This window comes from Oncorhynchus mykiss, chromosome 22 (assembly GCF_057628025.1).
Source record: "Oncorhynchus mykiss isolate SJ-2025 chromosome 22, ASM5762802v1, whole genome shotgun sequence".
Lineage (NCBI taxonomy): Eukaryota > Metazoa > Chordata > Actinopteri > Salmoniformes > Salmonidae > Oncorhynchus > Oncorhynchus mykiss.
Window position 1 is genome coordinate 17333064 of NC_143043.1, and position 14922 is coordinate 17347985.

Genomic DNA, 14922 nt, shown 5'->3' on the forward strand with positions numbered 1-14922 from the left:
AGGCTAGACAAGAGTACATTATGCATTCAAGTGTTTGAACTTGTAACGCGGCTGCATGAACTTTAATGCATGGGATTTGACGGATATAAAGTCAGGTGTGGTTTCGTTGCATCCAAAAGAAGTAAACCTACAATGGTTCCTGGTGGTAGTCATGTAATGCAGCATTATAACAATGCCATATAATGTAGTTTGAAATTAAAATGTACACATTACCTACTGTAGCCCAAGATATACTCTTAATTACCATTACTCCTTCATTTTCAGAGGTAGACTGGCTCTGGCAGCCAAATACTCCATCTAAACGTGAATCAATTCTCAATTGCAATACGGTTCTAGAAACATAAAGCCCCTTATTTTCATATCACATCAAAATAATTTCACAAACGCAAAAAGACACACAATTGCATTTTTCACAGTTGCAGCTGAGGATTTTTCAGTGACAACACGTTTCTGGCGGACTTCTTCTTACACACAGGTGTTCGGAGCATGCTAGATAACTAATTATTAACACAGGTCTTCTGTAAACACGCCATAACATGGAAATATGGCCTTCTGGTTACACTAACCCTAACACTATAAAAGGTGTGTATTAATTTAATATTTTGTTTTTTGAAAAGCCTTTATTGCTTCAATGAAAGATAAGGTCCTTATTCTTCCAAAAACCGTACCGCAAGCGATGCGTGTTAATGTTCCGACCAAGCGTCATGGCTCTTAACAAAACCCCCCGATACAGAATATGCCTTCTCCAATGATCATTATGTGTAATGTAATGGAACTATGAGTCATCATAGAAGCACTGACCATTTTCTAAATAAATCCTCCCACTTTCATAAGTCATTTTGGATTTTACAATCACATTTTATGTCACATGCTTCGTAACCTAACAGTAAAATGCTTACTTACGGGTCCTTTTTCAACAATGCAGAGTTAAAGATGAGATACATTTGAAAATATATATAAAGTCATACAATGAATAAATACACAGTGTATAACGAGTAAAAACAACACGGCTATATTCAGAGTTGATGTGCAGGGGTACGGGGTAATTGAGGTATTATACATATACACTTAAATATATATTTGTTTTTAATTTAACAAGGCAAGTCAGTTAAGAATATTTTTTTATTTACAATGACGGCCTACCCCAGCCAAACCCTAACCCGGACGATGCTGGGCCAATTGTGTGCCGCCCTATGGGACTCCCAATCACGGCTGTTTGTGATACAGCCTGGAATTGAACCAGGGTCTGTAGTGATGCCTCTAGCACTGAGATGCAGTGCCTTAGATCAATGCGTCACCCGGGAGGCTCATTATAGGTAGGGGTAAAGTGACTAGGCAACAGGATAGATAGACAGTAGCTGCAGCATATGTGATGAGCGTGAAAGTGTGTGTGTGTATGCGTGCATTATGGTGTCATTGTGAGTATGTGGGTAGTCTGGTGTGTGTGCATAGAATCAGTCAGTGCAAGAGAGTTAGTGCAAAAAAAAGTCAATGAGGACTTGGTCCAGACTTTGGTTTTGTCTTTGCTGTCCTGGAGTTAACGAATAAAAGCCTTTAACAATAATCTTCAAGTTGAGTCTTGACAAAGTGTCAGCATAAAAAATGGCTCTAAATCATAGGTCCAGATATGCAGCAAAATGGTTCCCTCTTAGCTGAGTCATCATTAGAGGGCGCTCAATGCACAGAGGCTTGTCCACTACACCAAAAACAAGGTCTTCACTCCTTACCAGCACAGCCAAGTCATAATTCGGTCTAAACCCCGCCTATTTCTACAATGTATCTTCTTAAAATCTGATTTTAAACCTAACCGCAATGTTTTGCTAGCCCTATGCCTAATCTTGACCTTAAATTAACTCTAAAGTTGATTTTTTTTTTTTAAATATAGCCACATTTGACTTTGTGGCTGTGGTAACTAGTGACAACCCAAGAACACCAGTGTTGCCATAACAAAGCAAGGTAAGCGCAGTTAAATTGTTATCCACACCGGTATTCGATACTCCGACCATTTCATTGGTTCATTTACGTCTACACAGACCTGGTCCTTTAGAGAATGATAATTAAATGGGCATAACTAACAATCATGACTGCTAAAATGACGTGTCCTTAGCATCAGCTGACCACGGTGATGTCAGCCGTTCTTTTATAGCTAGCTCAATTATGTTAGCTAGCTAGCAGTATGTGTTGAACGAGACTATCAACTTCCTTTCTGATGAAGTTCATATCTAACAATCTTAGATTTTACACCCTGGGTCCAATATTAGTTAGAATTTAAGATTTTCCTGAACATCCAACTAGTTGGAAAAGCATTTCAAAGAAGTGTTGCAGTCGCGTGGGTTTCTTAAATGCACTGCAGCATGCTGGTATGTGCAGTTCTTGACGGTACACTTCAAAGTCGTGATAGAGGGATATGCCACTGATAAAGTAAACAACCTATGGCAATGTCCTTTCGTGTCTAATTAACAGTTTAATGTAAATGTATAGTTTAATTTGGGTTTCAATACTTGCTTTGATCACTTTCCCCTAATGTGTAGTTTCATCCTTTCCCAGCTACTTCCGTTTGTTATTATTTCTGAGTTTATGGTTCATCCAGAGAGGAAGTGGAGTCTTTGTAGGAAAATCAATCTTCGATAACTCAAGAGACAGTAATTTCCATGTAAAAGGACCCATGAGCAACAAGATGTGAAGGTCATAGGAGCATGTCAATTTGGGTGTCAAAAGAAATCTGAGTCTACTTTTTATTAAGGCATACAGTGCATTTGGAAAGTATTCAAACCCCTTGACATTTTCCACATGTTGTTACGTTACAGCCCTATTCTTTGGATAAAATAGTCACCCCCCTCATCCATCTACACACAATACCCCATAGTGACAACGCAAAAACTGTTTTTTAGAAATGTTTGCATATGTATAACCCCACACACAAGTGTTCAGACTCTTTACTCAGTACTTTGTATAGTATCGTTCAGTAGAGTAAAGTGGAGAATAGTTCAGTACAGTAAGCACAATAGAATAGAGTACAGTAAAGAAAAGTAGTGTATAGATCAGTACAGTACTATAGAGTTCAGTACGGTTCACAGTACTAGTCGAGTACAATATAATCTACTGTACTAGGTTATACTTTACTGTACTGAACTCTACTGTTCTGTATTGTACTGTACTCTACTGAGCTCTATGCTGTATTTTGATGTCCAAACATGTGAAACCTAGTCTATGATTGGTTCAGATTTGGTCCGGTCCAGACCAACCAAATTTGTTCTTATTTGGGGGCAGCTCTAGCTCGTTAAAACAGCCAGTGTGTAGAATAGTACCAAAATATGCAATGGATGATATTACATATTTATACCTTTTTGTGTACCTTTTTAGGATACTTCACCATGAAGAGAATGCCATTTTATATCCATAATTATGCATTTCTGTGTAGTACAGATCAGGGACCCATAATTAAATTCTGTTACTGCAATGCCATTACCAGGTGTAAATCCACTTACTGTAGTTAATTAAATAGTCAATTTGCCATGTCATAGATGACACCCCATTCTTTCTGCAGACATTGTTGAATTTAAATTTGGAGCCGATAATAAAGTTTTTGGGAAACGTGAACACAAAAAATGGAGGAAGATTCTGTTACCAAATTTGCATCTGCACAGTTCTTCTGGTAAATGTGTTTTTGTCAAATGTTCAGTTTTTAAATTGTTAAAGTAGTCGATGTGCATAGATGTTTGTTAAACTTTGAAATCAATTATTTTTGTTTGGCGTACATAAAAAAAAATTCTCCCCAATTTCGTGGTATCCAATTGCTGGTAGTTACTGTCTTGTCTCATCCCTACATCTCCCGCACGGACTCGGGAGAGGCGAAGGTCGAGAGCCATGCGTCCTCCAAAACACAACCCAACCAAGCCGCACTGCTTCTTAACACAGCGCGCATCCAACCCGGAAGCCAGCCGCACCAATGTGTCGGAGGAAATACCGTACACCTAGCGACCTGGTCAGCGTGCACTGCGCCCGGCCCGCCACAGGAGTCACTAGTGCGCGATGAGACGAGGATTTCCCTGCCGGCCAAACCCTCCCTAACCCGGACGACGCTAGGCCAATTGTGCGCCGCCCCATGGGCCTCCCGGTCACGTCCGGCTGTGACAGAGCCTGGGCTCAAACCCAGAGTCTCTGGTGGCACAGCTAGCATTGCGATGCAGTTCCTGAGACCACTGTGCCACCCGGGAGGCCTTGTTTGGCGTACATTTTGAGTGAAAAATCTGAGTCTTAGCTCAATTCCGTTACTGTGGAATTGCCCAGACTTGTCATTATGATGAATCAGAATTTGATGGTACAATTTGGGTAGCTCTTAATAACCCAAGTGGAGTATACCTAGTTTACAGGCAGCCCCCCTTGAGTTCTCAGCTGATGGTACTGATCACAGTTGGCTCCCTCGTGAACTACAATCCTGACGCTCTGTTTAATCCTGACGTTTTGTGTCTAAACGAAAATACGCCTCACTTGTGATATAGTTTTGGTTACCTTTGGAACTTAACTTTCAAATAAGCGAGAAAGAATCTTTCAAATGCAAAAGATGGAAAGATGTACCCGGCTGTTTTCACACATGGCCTCGGCTACAACACATCCTCTCACCTTGCGATTGCATTTCCATTGGACCATTCCATTGCACATTTCCTGTGTTTCTCAAAATACAGCCAGGTGCAACTTTCCAAAACTGCACACAATAAGTGTATATTTTGTATGAAAATAATTTCTCGCTTACACGTATTTGCGTTTAGACAGAACATTGTGGGCAGCGTCAGAGCATCGGCAAAATCTCTTCAGGCGGCAGACAGCTTCGTGAATAGATGGTATAATTAAGCAATAAGGCATGAGGGGGTGTGGTATATGGCCAATATACCACGGCAAAGGGCTGCTCTTAGGCACAACACATTGCAGAGTGCCTGGACACAGCCCGTAGCCATGGTATATTGGCCATATTCCACAAACCCCCAAGGTACCTTATTGCTATTATAAACTGGTTACCAACGTAATTAGAGCAGTAAAGATACATGTTTTGTCATACCTGTGAAAAACGGTCTGATACACCACTGCTGTCAGCCAATCGGCATTTAGGGCTGGAACCACCGATTTGTAATGTTTAATACCATTTACAGTCTATTTGAAGTATTCCATAATTAAAATGGATTGATTGGTTTCTTGCCTGGTTTTCCCAATCCATAGTCTAAATGAGAGGATTACGACGCCTCTCCCTAGCCTCAGTGACTATGGTTTGGGGCAGGGTTCCCTGCAGACTAAACAGCAGAGGGGGACAACCCCCCGCTCCTTTGGGAGCGAGGATTCTGACCAACCCTGAGGACGTCTTCCAGCATAACATGTGGTATGCGTTTGCACATCTATTATTTTGATTTAATGCAACTTTCAATGTGAAGTCTGAAGTTGATAATATGCTGTGTCAAAGGGCACAGCAGTGTATTTTGGATCAAGCATACAGTATGTTCATGTTGACATGATTGTGTTTTAGGGACCATGTGAAATGGTCTGAGGAAGAGAAAGAAAAAGCCAGACAAAAGGCAGACGATAATTCTAGCTTACGCATTCCATTAGAAGAGCAAGGTAGCCCTTCTCTCAACGTTCCTAGAAAATTATGTTCTTCATTTTGATTGTATGAAAACTAATATTCCTGTTGTTTTTGTTCTTCATCCCCCACTAAGGCAAATATGACATAGACGCCTGTAAATACTGGGACAGCTTTTATGAGATGCACCAGGACAAGTTCTTTAAAGATCGCAAGTGGCTGTTCTTGGAGTTCCCAGAGCTTCTTCCTTTAGGGCTAGAGAGCAGTGCTACTGAGGAGAGACCATGTGGGCTGCGGGCCCCATGCCCAGAGCCTGGTGTGTCAGGCAGGGAGAAAGAGACGGGCCAGCAGCGGCAACATGCACCCAGTCACCAGCACATAGATCCACTGACTAGTGATTGCCAGCAGTCCTGTAATCAAGATGGGAGAGACACTGCAGGGGCTGCCAGGCAGACCAGCTCTTTCCCAGGCGAACATGCAACTTTCAGGATCTTCGAGGTATTTTCATCTTGCTTTTATTCCTCACCTCCCATACTTGTTCAAATATTATGTAGTTCAAATGCTGTGTGGTTAGAAGTTTGGTGTTGGCTAGTAGTTGAGTCAAATGTCGTCTATTTTGACAGAATGTTATTTTTGTCATAGGTTGGATGTGGGGCTGGTAACAGTGTGTATCCTATTGTCAGCTCTATTAAGTAAGTATAACATCATTACATATATTTTATCCAGTTTGTCTTTTAAATGGTTATACACTCAGATCAAAAAAATGTGTTGATGCATGGCATCACAAACTGAACCTGTGGTGTTCAATGGTAGATATATTTTTTTTTAAACTATTCTGGAATAACATTGTCTCTCTTGAAGGCAAATGTTTTGATATTTACTTTGTTATGCAGACAACCTGTGCCAAAGCATGATGTCATCTTGCATAGAACATTTTGTCCAGAGGACTTGGCAAGGCTAGGAGAGGAAAGTAACAAGTAGGAAGTGTTTAACCTTGGACTGCATGCATAACCCTATGAATGACTCTTCAATGAAATGGAAAGCATGTTATCTGATAGCCAATGTATTAGTCCCTCAGTCTCCCTGCTAGGTAGGTGATTAAGAGCTATTTTGTTCAGTAAATATTTACTGATTGCTACTGTAGATCTTATACAGTCTACCTGTCATTATACACTTAACTTGTATCCCTACTCTACACCCCTTTAATTTTTCTACGTTTTGTTGTGTTTCAGCCGGAATTTAAAATGGATTACATTTAGATTTTGTGTCACGGGCCAACACACAATAATACCCCATAATGTCAAAGTGGAATTATATTTTTTGACATTTTTACAAATGAATTCAATGAAAAGCCTTGAGTCAATAAGTATTCAAACCCTTTGTTCTGCGTGCACTGTGCCCGGCCCGCCACAGGAGTCACTCGTGAGACAAGGATATCCCTGCCGGCCAAACCCTCCCTAACCCGGACGACGCTGGGCCAATTGTGCGTCGCCCCATGGACCTCCCTGTCGCGGCCGACTGCGACAGAGCCTGGGCTCAAACCCAGAGTCGCTGGTGGCACAGCTAGCATTGCGATGCAGTGCCTTAGACCACTGTGCCACCCAGGAGGCCTTCCCCACACATACAATTATCTGTAGGTCCCTCAGTCGAGCAGTGAATTTCAAACACAGATTCAACTACAAACACCAGGGTGGTTTTCAAATGCCTTGCAACGAAGGGTGCCTATTGGAGATGAGTAAGAAAAAAAAGCAGACATTGAATATCCCTTTGAACATGGTAAAGTTATTAATTACACTTTGGATGGTGTATCAATGCACCCAGTAACTACAAAGATACAGGCGTCCTTCCTTACTCAGTTTCTGGAGAGGAAGGAAACTCCTCTGGGATTTTACCATGAGGCCAATGGTGACTTTAAAACAGTTACAAAGTTGAATTTGTGACTTGAAAATGGCTGTTTTAGCAATGATCAACTTGACAAAGCTTGAAGAATTTAACAAGAATAATGTGAAAATATTGTACAATCCAGTTGTGCAAAGCTCATAGAGACTCACAGCTGTAATCGCTGCCAAAGGTGATTCCCCATAGGTGAACACTATGGGGTGTGAATACTTATGTAAATGAGATATTTCTGTATTTCGTTTTCAATAAATTTGCAAACATTTCTAAAAGCTATTTTTCGCTTTCATCAGTGGCATTGTCTAGATGGGTGAGGATCTATTTATTCCATTTTGAATTCAGCCTGAAACACAACGGAATGTGGAATAAGTCAAGGAGTATGAATACTTTCTGAAGGCACTGTATCTTTTTGTTTTGTATTGGTGTGTTTGTGGTGAAAATGCTATGAACACAAGCTGACAAGTTCCCTATCTGTGTTGCTGTCTTATAGAGACACAGGGACATTCTTATACTGCTGTGACTTTTCCCCCCGTGCTGTCCAGCTGGTCAAGGTAAGCTCTCTTTAAGATCTAGATACAATTTTCCAAACACGCAAGATTCTTACAAACAAAACATTGAAAACAGGTTGAAATCTGGGTGAAATAACATAATTACAAACAGGTTGAAATCTGGTCGAAATTGAATCATGACAAACAGGTTATTACGTCACGGTCAAGCTACTTGTTTGTCTTGTTTTTCACATGATCCTTCTCTTCTACTCCGAATGTTAGGCATCTCACCTTGCTTGATTTGAGGCCTGGTGGACATTTGATGCTCTTGTAATTTACAGTCTTTTATCAAATGGCCATGGCCAGCAGTCCTTGACATTATTGCATAGAGTCCTTGAGATGCAGAGCATTTATCTTTAATCTGAGACTAGAGCAGCCTACTAGGAACAGACTGTGTGCCCTCATTAGAGGTTGTTACATTTATCCTTCTCTGTTGTCAGTTGCTTTGCGATTTATGGGTGCAATCCTTTCCAAGTCTATTTAAGAGCTTAATATGATGTTGCTCAATTAATGCTACGTATCTACTCATGAAACACTAGGAAAACACCTAGTTTGTTCACATTGCTAATACTATTGCTGGCTTGAAGTAACCACCTCATAAGTTAAATTATGTAATTATTTCGAACTGTACTGTAAAGTACTGGTGTGTTTACGGGTGCCTTCAGTTATATGCACCTTTTAGTGGTGATTTAGTGTAAGGTCTTGCCACAACGGCTTATTTGTTTTAGGGGGGAGTGGTTCAGTTTCCAGGAGTATTATTTATCCCCTTTTAACCTGATAATGGTCATGTTTTTTCAGTAAATGTAAGAAAATAAGTGAATAATAGTTTTTAATTCAAAATTGCTTACATTAAACATGCCTTGTGATCTTTTTCTTCTAATTATGAAAATAATTACATTCTCACATAATGCATAGTCGATGTAGGTTTGTCAAATTAAAAATAAATGTTAAAAATGTCACATGTTTCTTAAACTTTCTCACGGGTACTTTTCCAACAATGCAGAGTTTAAGATAACAAAAATGTATAATAATGCCACGAGGAATACATAAACAGTGAATAACAAATAACAATGAGTAAAAATAACCTGGCTATATACAGAGATGATAGTCATTTAGGCAGGTTACCTTGGCGTTCTTGGGCACAGGCACTATGGTAATCTGCTTGAAACAAGTTGGTATTACAGACTGGGTGAGGGATAGGTTGAAAATGTCAGTGAAGACACTTGCCAGCTGGTCAACACATGCTCTGAGTGCGCGTCCTGGTATTCCGTCTGGCCCCGTGGCCTTGCAATTGTTATCCTGTTTAAAGGTCTTACTCACATTGGCTACAGAGAGCGAGATCGTCCGGAACAGCTGGTGCACTCATGCATGGTTCAGTGTTCCTTGCCTGGAATCGAGCATAAAAGGCATTTAGCTCGTCTGGTAGGCTCGCGGCATAGGACAGCTCGCTGCTGGGTTTCCCTTTGTAATTCCTGATAATATGCAAGCCCTGCCACATCCGTTGAGCCTCAGAGCCAGCGTAGTAGAATTCAATCTTAGTCCTGTATTGACGCTTTGCCTGACGGCTCGTCGGAGGTTGTAGCAGGATTTCTTATAAACATCCGGATCAGTGTCCCGCTCCTTAAAAGCGGGAGCTCTAGCCTTCAGCTCAGTGTGGATATTGCCTGTAATCCATGGCTTCTGGTTTTGGTTATTAATGAAGCTGGTGGCTGATGTGGAAAACTCCTCAATGTTATTGGATTAATCCCGGAACATATTCCAGTCTGTGCTAGCAAAACAGTCCTGTTGCTTACCATCTGCTTCATCATACCACTTCCGTATTGAGCGTGTCACCGGTACTTCCTGTTTGAGTTTTTGCTTGTAAGCAGGAAGCAGGAGGATAGAGTTGTGGTCTAATTTGCCAAATGGAGGGCCTTGTATGCATTTTTGTATGTGGAGTAAAAGGGATTTACAGTTTTGTCACTTCTAGTTGCACAGGTGACACTGGTAAAAATGTAGTTAAAACGCTTTCAGTTTCCCTGCATTAAAACCATTGGCCATGAGAAACGCTGCCAGTAGTATTTTTATTTAATTTTTTACTTATGGCCCTGTACAGCTTGGTCTTAGTGCCAGCATCGGACTATGGCGGTAAATAGACAGCTACGGGAAAAAAACATTATATAAATTGGTAAATAGTCTGGTCTGCAGCTTATCATGAGGTTTTCTAACTAAGGCGGGCAATAACTTGAGACTTCCTTAACATTCCTTAACAACTGGTACGCAATGTACCAGTTGTTGTTAACAAAGAGACACACCCCTCCTCCCTTTGTCTTACCCGAGTCTGCCAGCTGGTCTAGATGTATAGAAAAACCAGTGAGATGTATATTATCCATGTCCTCGTTCAGCCACAACTCTGAGAAACATAGAATATTATCGTTTTTCAGGTCCTTTTAATAGGATAGTCTCGAACGGAGCTCATCCAGTTTGTTCTCCAGTGATTGCATGTTCGCCAATAGAACAGAGGGCAATGACGGTCTTTTTGCTCGCAGACATAGTCTCGTCAGGATGCCGCCTCGCCTGCCTCTCTTTCAAAATCGAGGTTAGTGATCGCTGTTCTGATGTCCAGAATCTGTTTCCGGTCATAGGAAATGATGGCGGAGAAATAAGTAATAAAAAAAGAGTTACGATCATCGTTAAGAAACACATAAAATAGCAGAATTGGTCAGGCGCCGTAAGACAGCTCCTATCCACTGCAGCGCCATATTGGTTTCGTAACTAACTGTAGAATTTGTTATGGCGGCAGATAGCCTTGTGGTTAGAGCGTTGGCCCAGTAACCGAAAGGTTGCTAGATCGAATCCCCGAGCTGACAAGGTAAAAATCTGTCATTCTGTCCCTGAACAAGGGGGCCGTCATTGTAAATAATAATTGATTTCTTAACTGACTTGCCTAGTTAAATAAAAAAACTTTTTCGATTTTTTTTTATGTCTTTGAGGAGCTTGTTAATACATTCAGGGCCATTTTTTTGTGTGAATTAAGCAAGAATTTTAAGAAATCCAAATTGCCATCATAAGAGCTCGATAGTAGGTTTTAAGCTATGCACTACATTTAACCAATTAATGAGTTTAATTGTTAACATACTGATATCATTGTGCTATTTGGAATCAGAGGCCACTTAGTCTCCTCTTTTTCTCCATGTAGGACCACCCAGACTATGACCAGTCTGTGTGTCACGCCTTTGTTCAGGACGTCTGTGACGAGGTGGGCTCCTTTCCGTTCCCTCCACTGAGCCTGGATGTTATTCTGCTGGTCTTCGTGCTGTCCTCCATTCACCCCGAGCGGTAGGTGATGTTTAGGAGACAAAGGCAGGAGCACCAACTCTCATTTATCACCTCCCCATGCTTTGTCTGAATGTCATTACTAATCTAACCCTCTCCACCCTCCAAAAACAGGCCCTCTCTCACACTCTGAGGGTATGCTATTTTGTACTACCGTGTGTGTTTTGAATCAAGAACATTCTGGGTTTATTTATACAGATTTATATGCATTTGCTAATTGCAAATGTTTTGTATGATAAGGCAAGTGCAAGTGAATAAGCAAAATACCCATTGAAGTAGCATGCTGACTGAGATCAGTTTAGGACGTAAGCTCTAGTGTGCTGTTCATGTAGCTAACCCCAACCCTTTAAAAGTAGCACAGAATAGGGGAGCCTGGCGGGTAGGAGTGTTGGGTTAGTAACCGAAAGGTTGCTGGATTGAATCCCCGAGCCGACAATGTAAAAAATCTGTTGTTCTGCCCCTGAGCAAGGCAGTTAACCCCCAACAACAACTGCTCCCCTGGCGCCAATGACGTGGCTGACGATTTAAGGCAGCCCCCCGCACCTCTCTGATTCAGAGTCGTTGGGTTAAATGCAGAAGACGCATCAGTTGAATGCATTCAGTTGTACAACTGACGAGGTATCCCCCTTTCCCCTCATACAGTACTGTATGTGCCTATTTGCAGTCTATTTATGATTCACTTCAAAATGGCATTAAGTCTAACTGCAGATCCGTTTGCCCTGGGTACTTGGATGCTTGCTTTTTGTAACAAACAGTGACATTTCACTTCATACTGAGGCCCCTGAAGATTGCAGCTGATTAGAATTATGGATATGGGCTGGCTGCCAGCCAGCTCTCACATCAAGCCGTAATAGATTTTCCTGTATTCCATCACTTTTCATTTTATATTTGATGTAGAGGTAAGTTGGTACTGTCCTGGGGTTTCATCTCAGTACCTCCTGCCATTTTCTTGCTGTGTAAAATCTTTAATGGTTCAGGTTGTTATTGAGCTCTAAGTGAGTATTGAGTGTAGTGCCAGGAGTATCATGGAGCATATTGTCTCTACAATGGGCCATTGATTGCTGATTCGCTTCAGTCATTAGAAGCAGCTTGTTACTGTATTTATCAGTCAAAGTCAAAAGGCTTCTACTGCAGGCATTTTCTGTGGGTGTATAACTGTGTGATTTTGAAATATGCTCTCTTTTAGCTCACTAACTTTCTGTCAGACATCACGTACACTGCATTCGGAAAGTATTCAGACCTCTTCCCCTTTTCCCCCATTTTGTTACGTTACAGCCTTATTCTAAAATGGACTAAAAAAGATTGATTAAATCTACTCACAATACCCCATAATTACAAAGATGTAGATATATGAGCGGGAAAAAACAACGTTATACATTTTAGAATACGGCTGAAATGTAACAAAATCTGGAAAAAGTCAAGAGGTCTGAATCATTTCTGAGTGCACTGTATGTTAGCTGAGATGCTACTGTACATTTGAACAGCTAACATATTGGGGAGGAGAGTACAGTCAAATTCTTACCCCTTTTCTCCCTTGCAAAAGCCTAACAGCTTGTACTGTACTGTATATGTTAATTTCCTGGGAAGCCTTGCTCTGGAATGATAAAATGAACATCTCTGAAAATGTGTCTAACTATCCTTGTGAAGTTTTTCTGTCGACTGCCCAATTTTGTGCATCATACCTTTGCAAATTAAGACATTGTTTTGAGAAGGAAACTGATTAATTGATTGGTTGGTTTGTCATTTGATTGGTTCCTTTGACAGAGTCCAAGGAGTTGTGACCCGGTTGTCTCAATTCCTGAAACCCGGAGGGATACTCCTCTTCCGGGATTATGGCAGATATGACCTATCACAACTACGGTTTAAAAAAGGTGCCATTCTAATCTTAACTTTAGATAAAGTGCATTTTCACAAAGTATACACTTTACAGAGGAAATACATATAATTAAGTGGGGAAAAACAGCAGATCATAATCATTTGAAATAGGTAGGCAGTTCATACTTGGTAGTGGATACATTTTATTGTCTAAAGTGGCTATTTGTTAATAATGACAGTGAGATATTTTCTCTGATCAACAGGTCGATGTTTGTCAGAGAATTTCTACTCAAGGGGAGATGGAACGTGTGTTTATTTCTTCACAAAAGGTAAATTGATTCAAAAGTCTCTGGGAATATTGTATCTCTGAATATTGTGTGTAGACATTATTTCAAATCTAATCTCAAATTATTTAGTGGTGGTAATGTGTGATGGTAATATTATGTTACTCTTTCCACAGATGAAGTTCACAGTTTATTTTCCAATGCTGGTTTGGAAGAAATTCAGAATCTGGAGGATAGGCGACTACAGGTGAACAGAGGAAAGAAAGTTGTAATGCGCAGAGTGTGGATGCAAAGCAAGTTTAAAAAACCTCAACCACTAGCACCACCATTGTAGTCTACCACCACTGTCCCTGCTCGGACGAACATGTTGCCCCAGGTTGGCATTAGCAAGGACTTGTCTATCCAAATCAGAGGTCAGAAGGAGGTCATAAGCATGTCTCAGTGCGGTGAGGTGTGTTAGTGTGATGCATTTACAGTACCACTGGGATGGTCCATTATCAGGCTGAGGGAGTGGTCAACTATCGTGCCAAGGAAGTACCTTCTGGTTGTTGTGTGCTTATTATGGGTTTCACATGCCATGTATGTAAAACTCACTTTTTGTAGGGAGACAAATGTCATTTATTTTTCTGGTTGAGTGTATGCATACATATACATATTTAATTAAACAGTTTTATATGTTGTATAAACCCATAAAATGAAAATCTATGAATGATACTGTCATAAAAAGGACTTATTTGTACCTTCCTTAGTTGGACATTTAACAATACATTAAAATTGTACCTGCTATAGTTGTTGTAGTTGAGTGATTGATTTCCAATTATTTGCACACAACAGAATTATAACTCAAAATAAGTTTTATGTTCTGTCTCTGATGAAATATATTGATTATATACATTAGACTTTTGATATTATGTTAATGAATTGTGGTAATGCAAATTCTTGAATAATGCCATTTCTGGCACCTGGTATATGTGTTTTGTACCTATATGCTAAGCAACATGTCATATCTGAATGATATAAAATGGAAATGCAACTAATTTATTTGGTAATGCAGTGAACAAAATCAAAAGCACAAAAACGATTTAAATGTTATTTAAATGAATACAGAGTAAATTCGTTTATGGATAATATTCTGAAAGTCAATTATAAACCGGTTTATTTAATGTCCTATTTCATTTGGTATTTACCTAACATTGTTTTTAAACTCTGTGGCCTGAATGCCAAGTGTCTCATCTGGAGGAACCTGGCACCATCCCTACGGTGAAGCATGCTGTGGGGATGTTTTTCAGCGGCAGGGACTGGGAGACTAGACAGGATCGAGGCAAAGATGAACGAATCAAAGTACAGCGAGATCCTTCCTTGATGAAAACCTGCTCGAGAGTATTCAGGACCTCAGACTGGGGCAAAGGTTCACCAACAACAGGACAAATCACATTTTGTTGGTCACATGGTTAGCAAATGTTAATGCGAATGTAGCGAAATGCTTGTGCTTCTA

The 14922-nt window shown here is 40.5% G+C and overlaps 1 protein-coding gene across 2 annotated transcripts; it reads left to right on the forward strand.

Moving 5' to 3' along the window:
- Positions 1 to 1679: 1679 nt before the first annotated feature.
- mettl8 (methyltransferase 8, methylcytidine) lies at positions 1680 to 14215 on the forward strand. 2 transcript variants are annotated; one of them, XM_021579042.3, is made up of 11 exons: positions 1680 to 1956; positions 5215 to 5371; positions 5516 to 5607; positions 5706 to 6067; positions 6212 to 6261; positions 6463 to 6546; positions 7956 to 8016; positions 11192 to 11331; positions 13093 to 13199; positions 13407 to 13472; positions 13604 to 14215. In XM_021579042.3, the coding sequence occupies exons 2-11, from the start codon at positions 5220 to 5222 to the stop codon at positions 13759 to 13761; spliced, it is 1272 nt and encodes a 423-aa protein (XP_021434717.3). In that variant the 5' UTR covers positions 1680 to 1956; positions 5215 to 5219; the 3' UTR covers positions 13762 to 14215. The 2 variants fall into 2 exon arrangements, with proteins under 2 accessions (XP_021434717.3, XP_021434718.2); XM_021579043.3 differs by lacking the exon at positions 6463 to 6546.
- Positions 14216 to 14922: the final 707 nt, after the last annotated feature.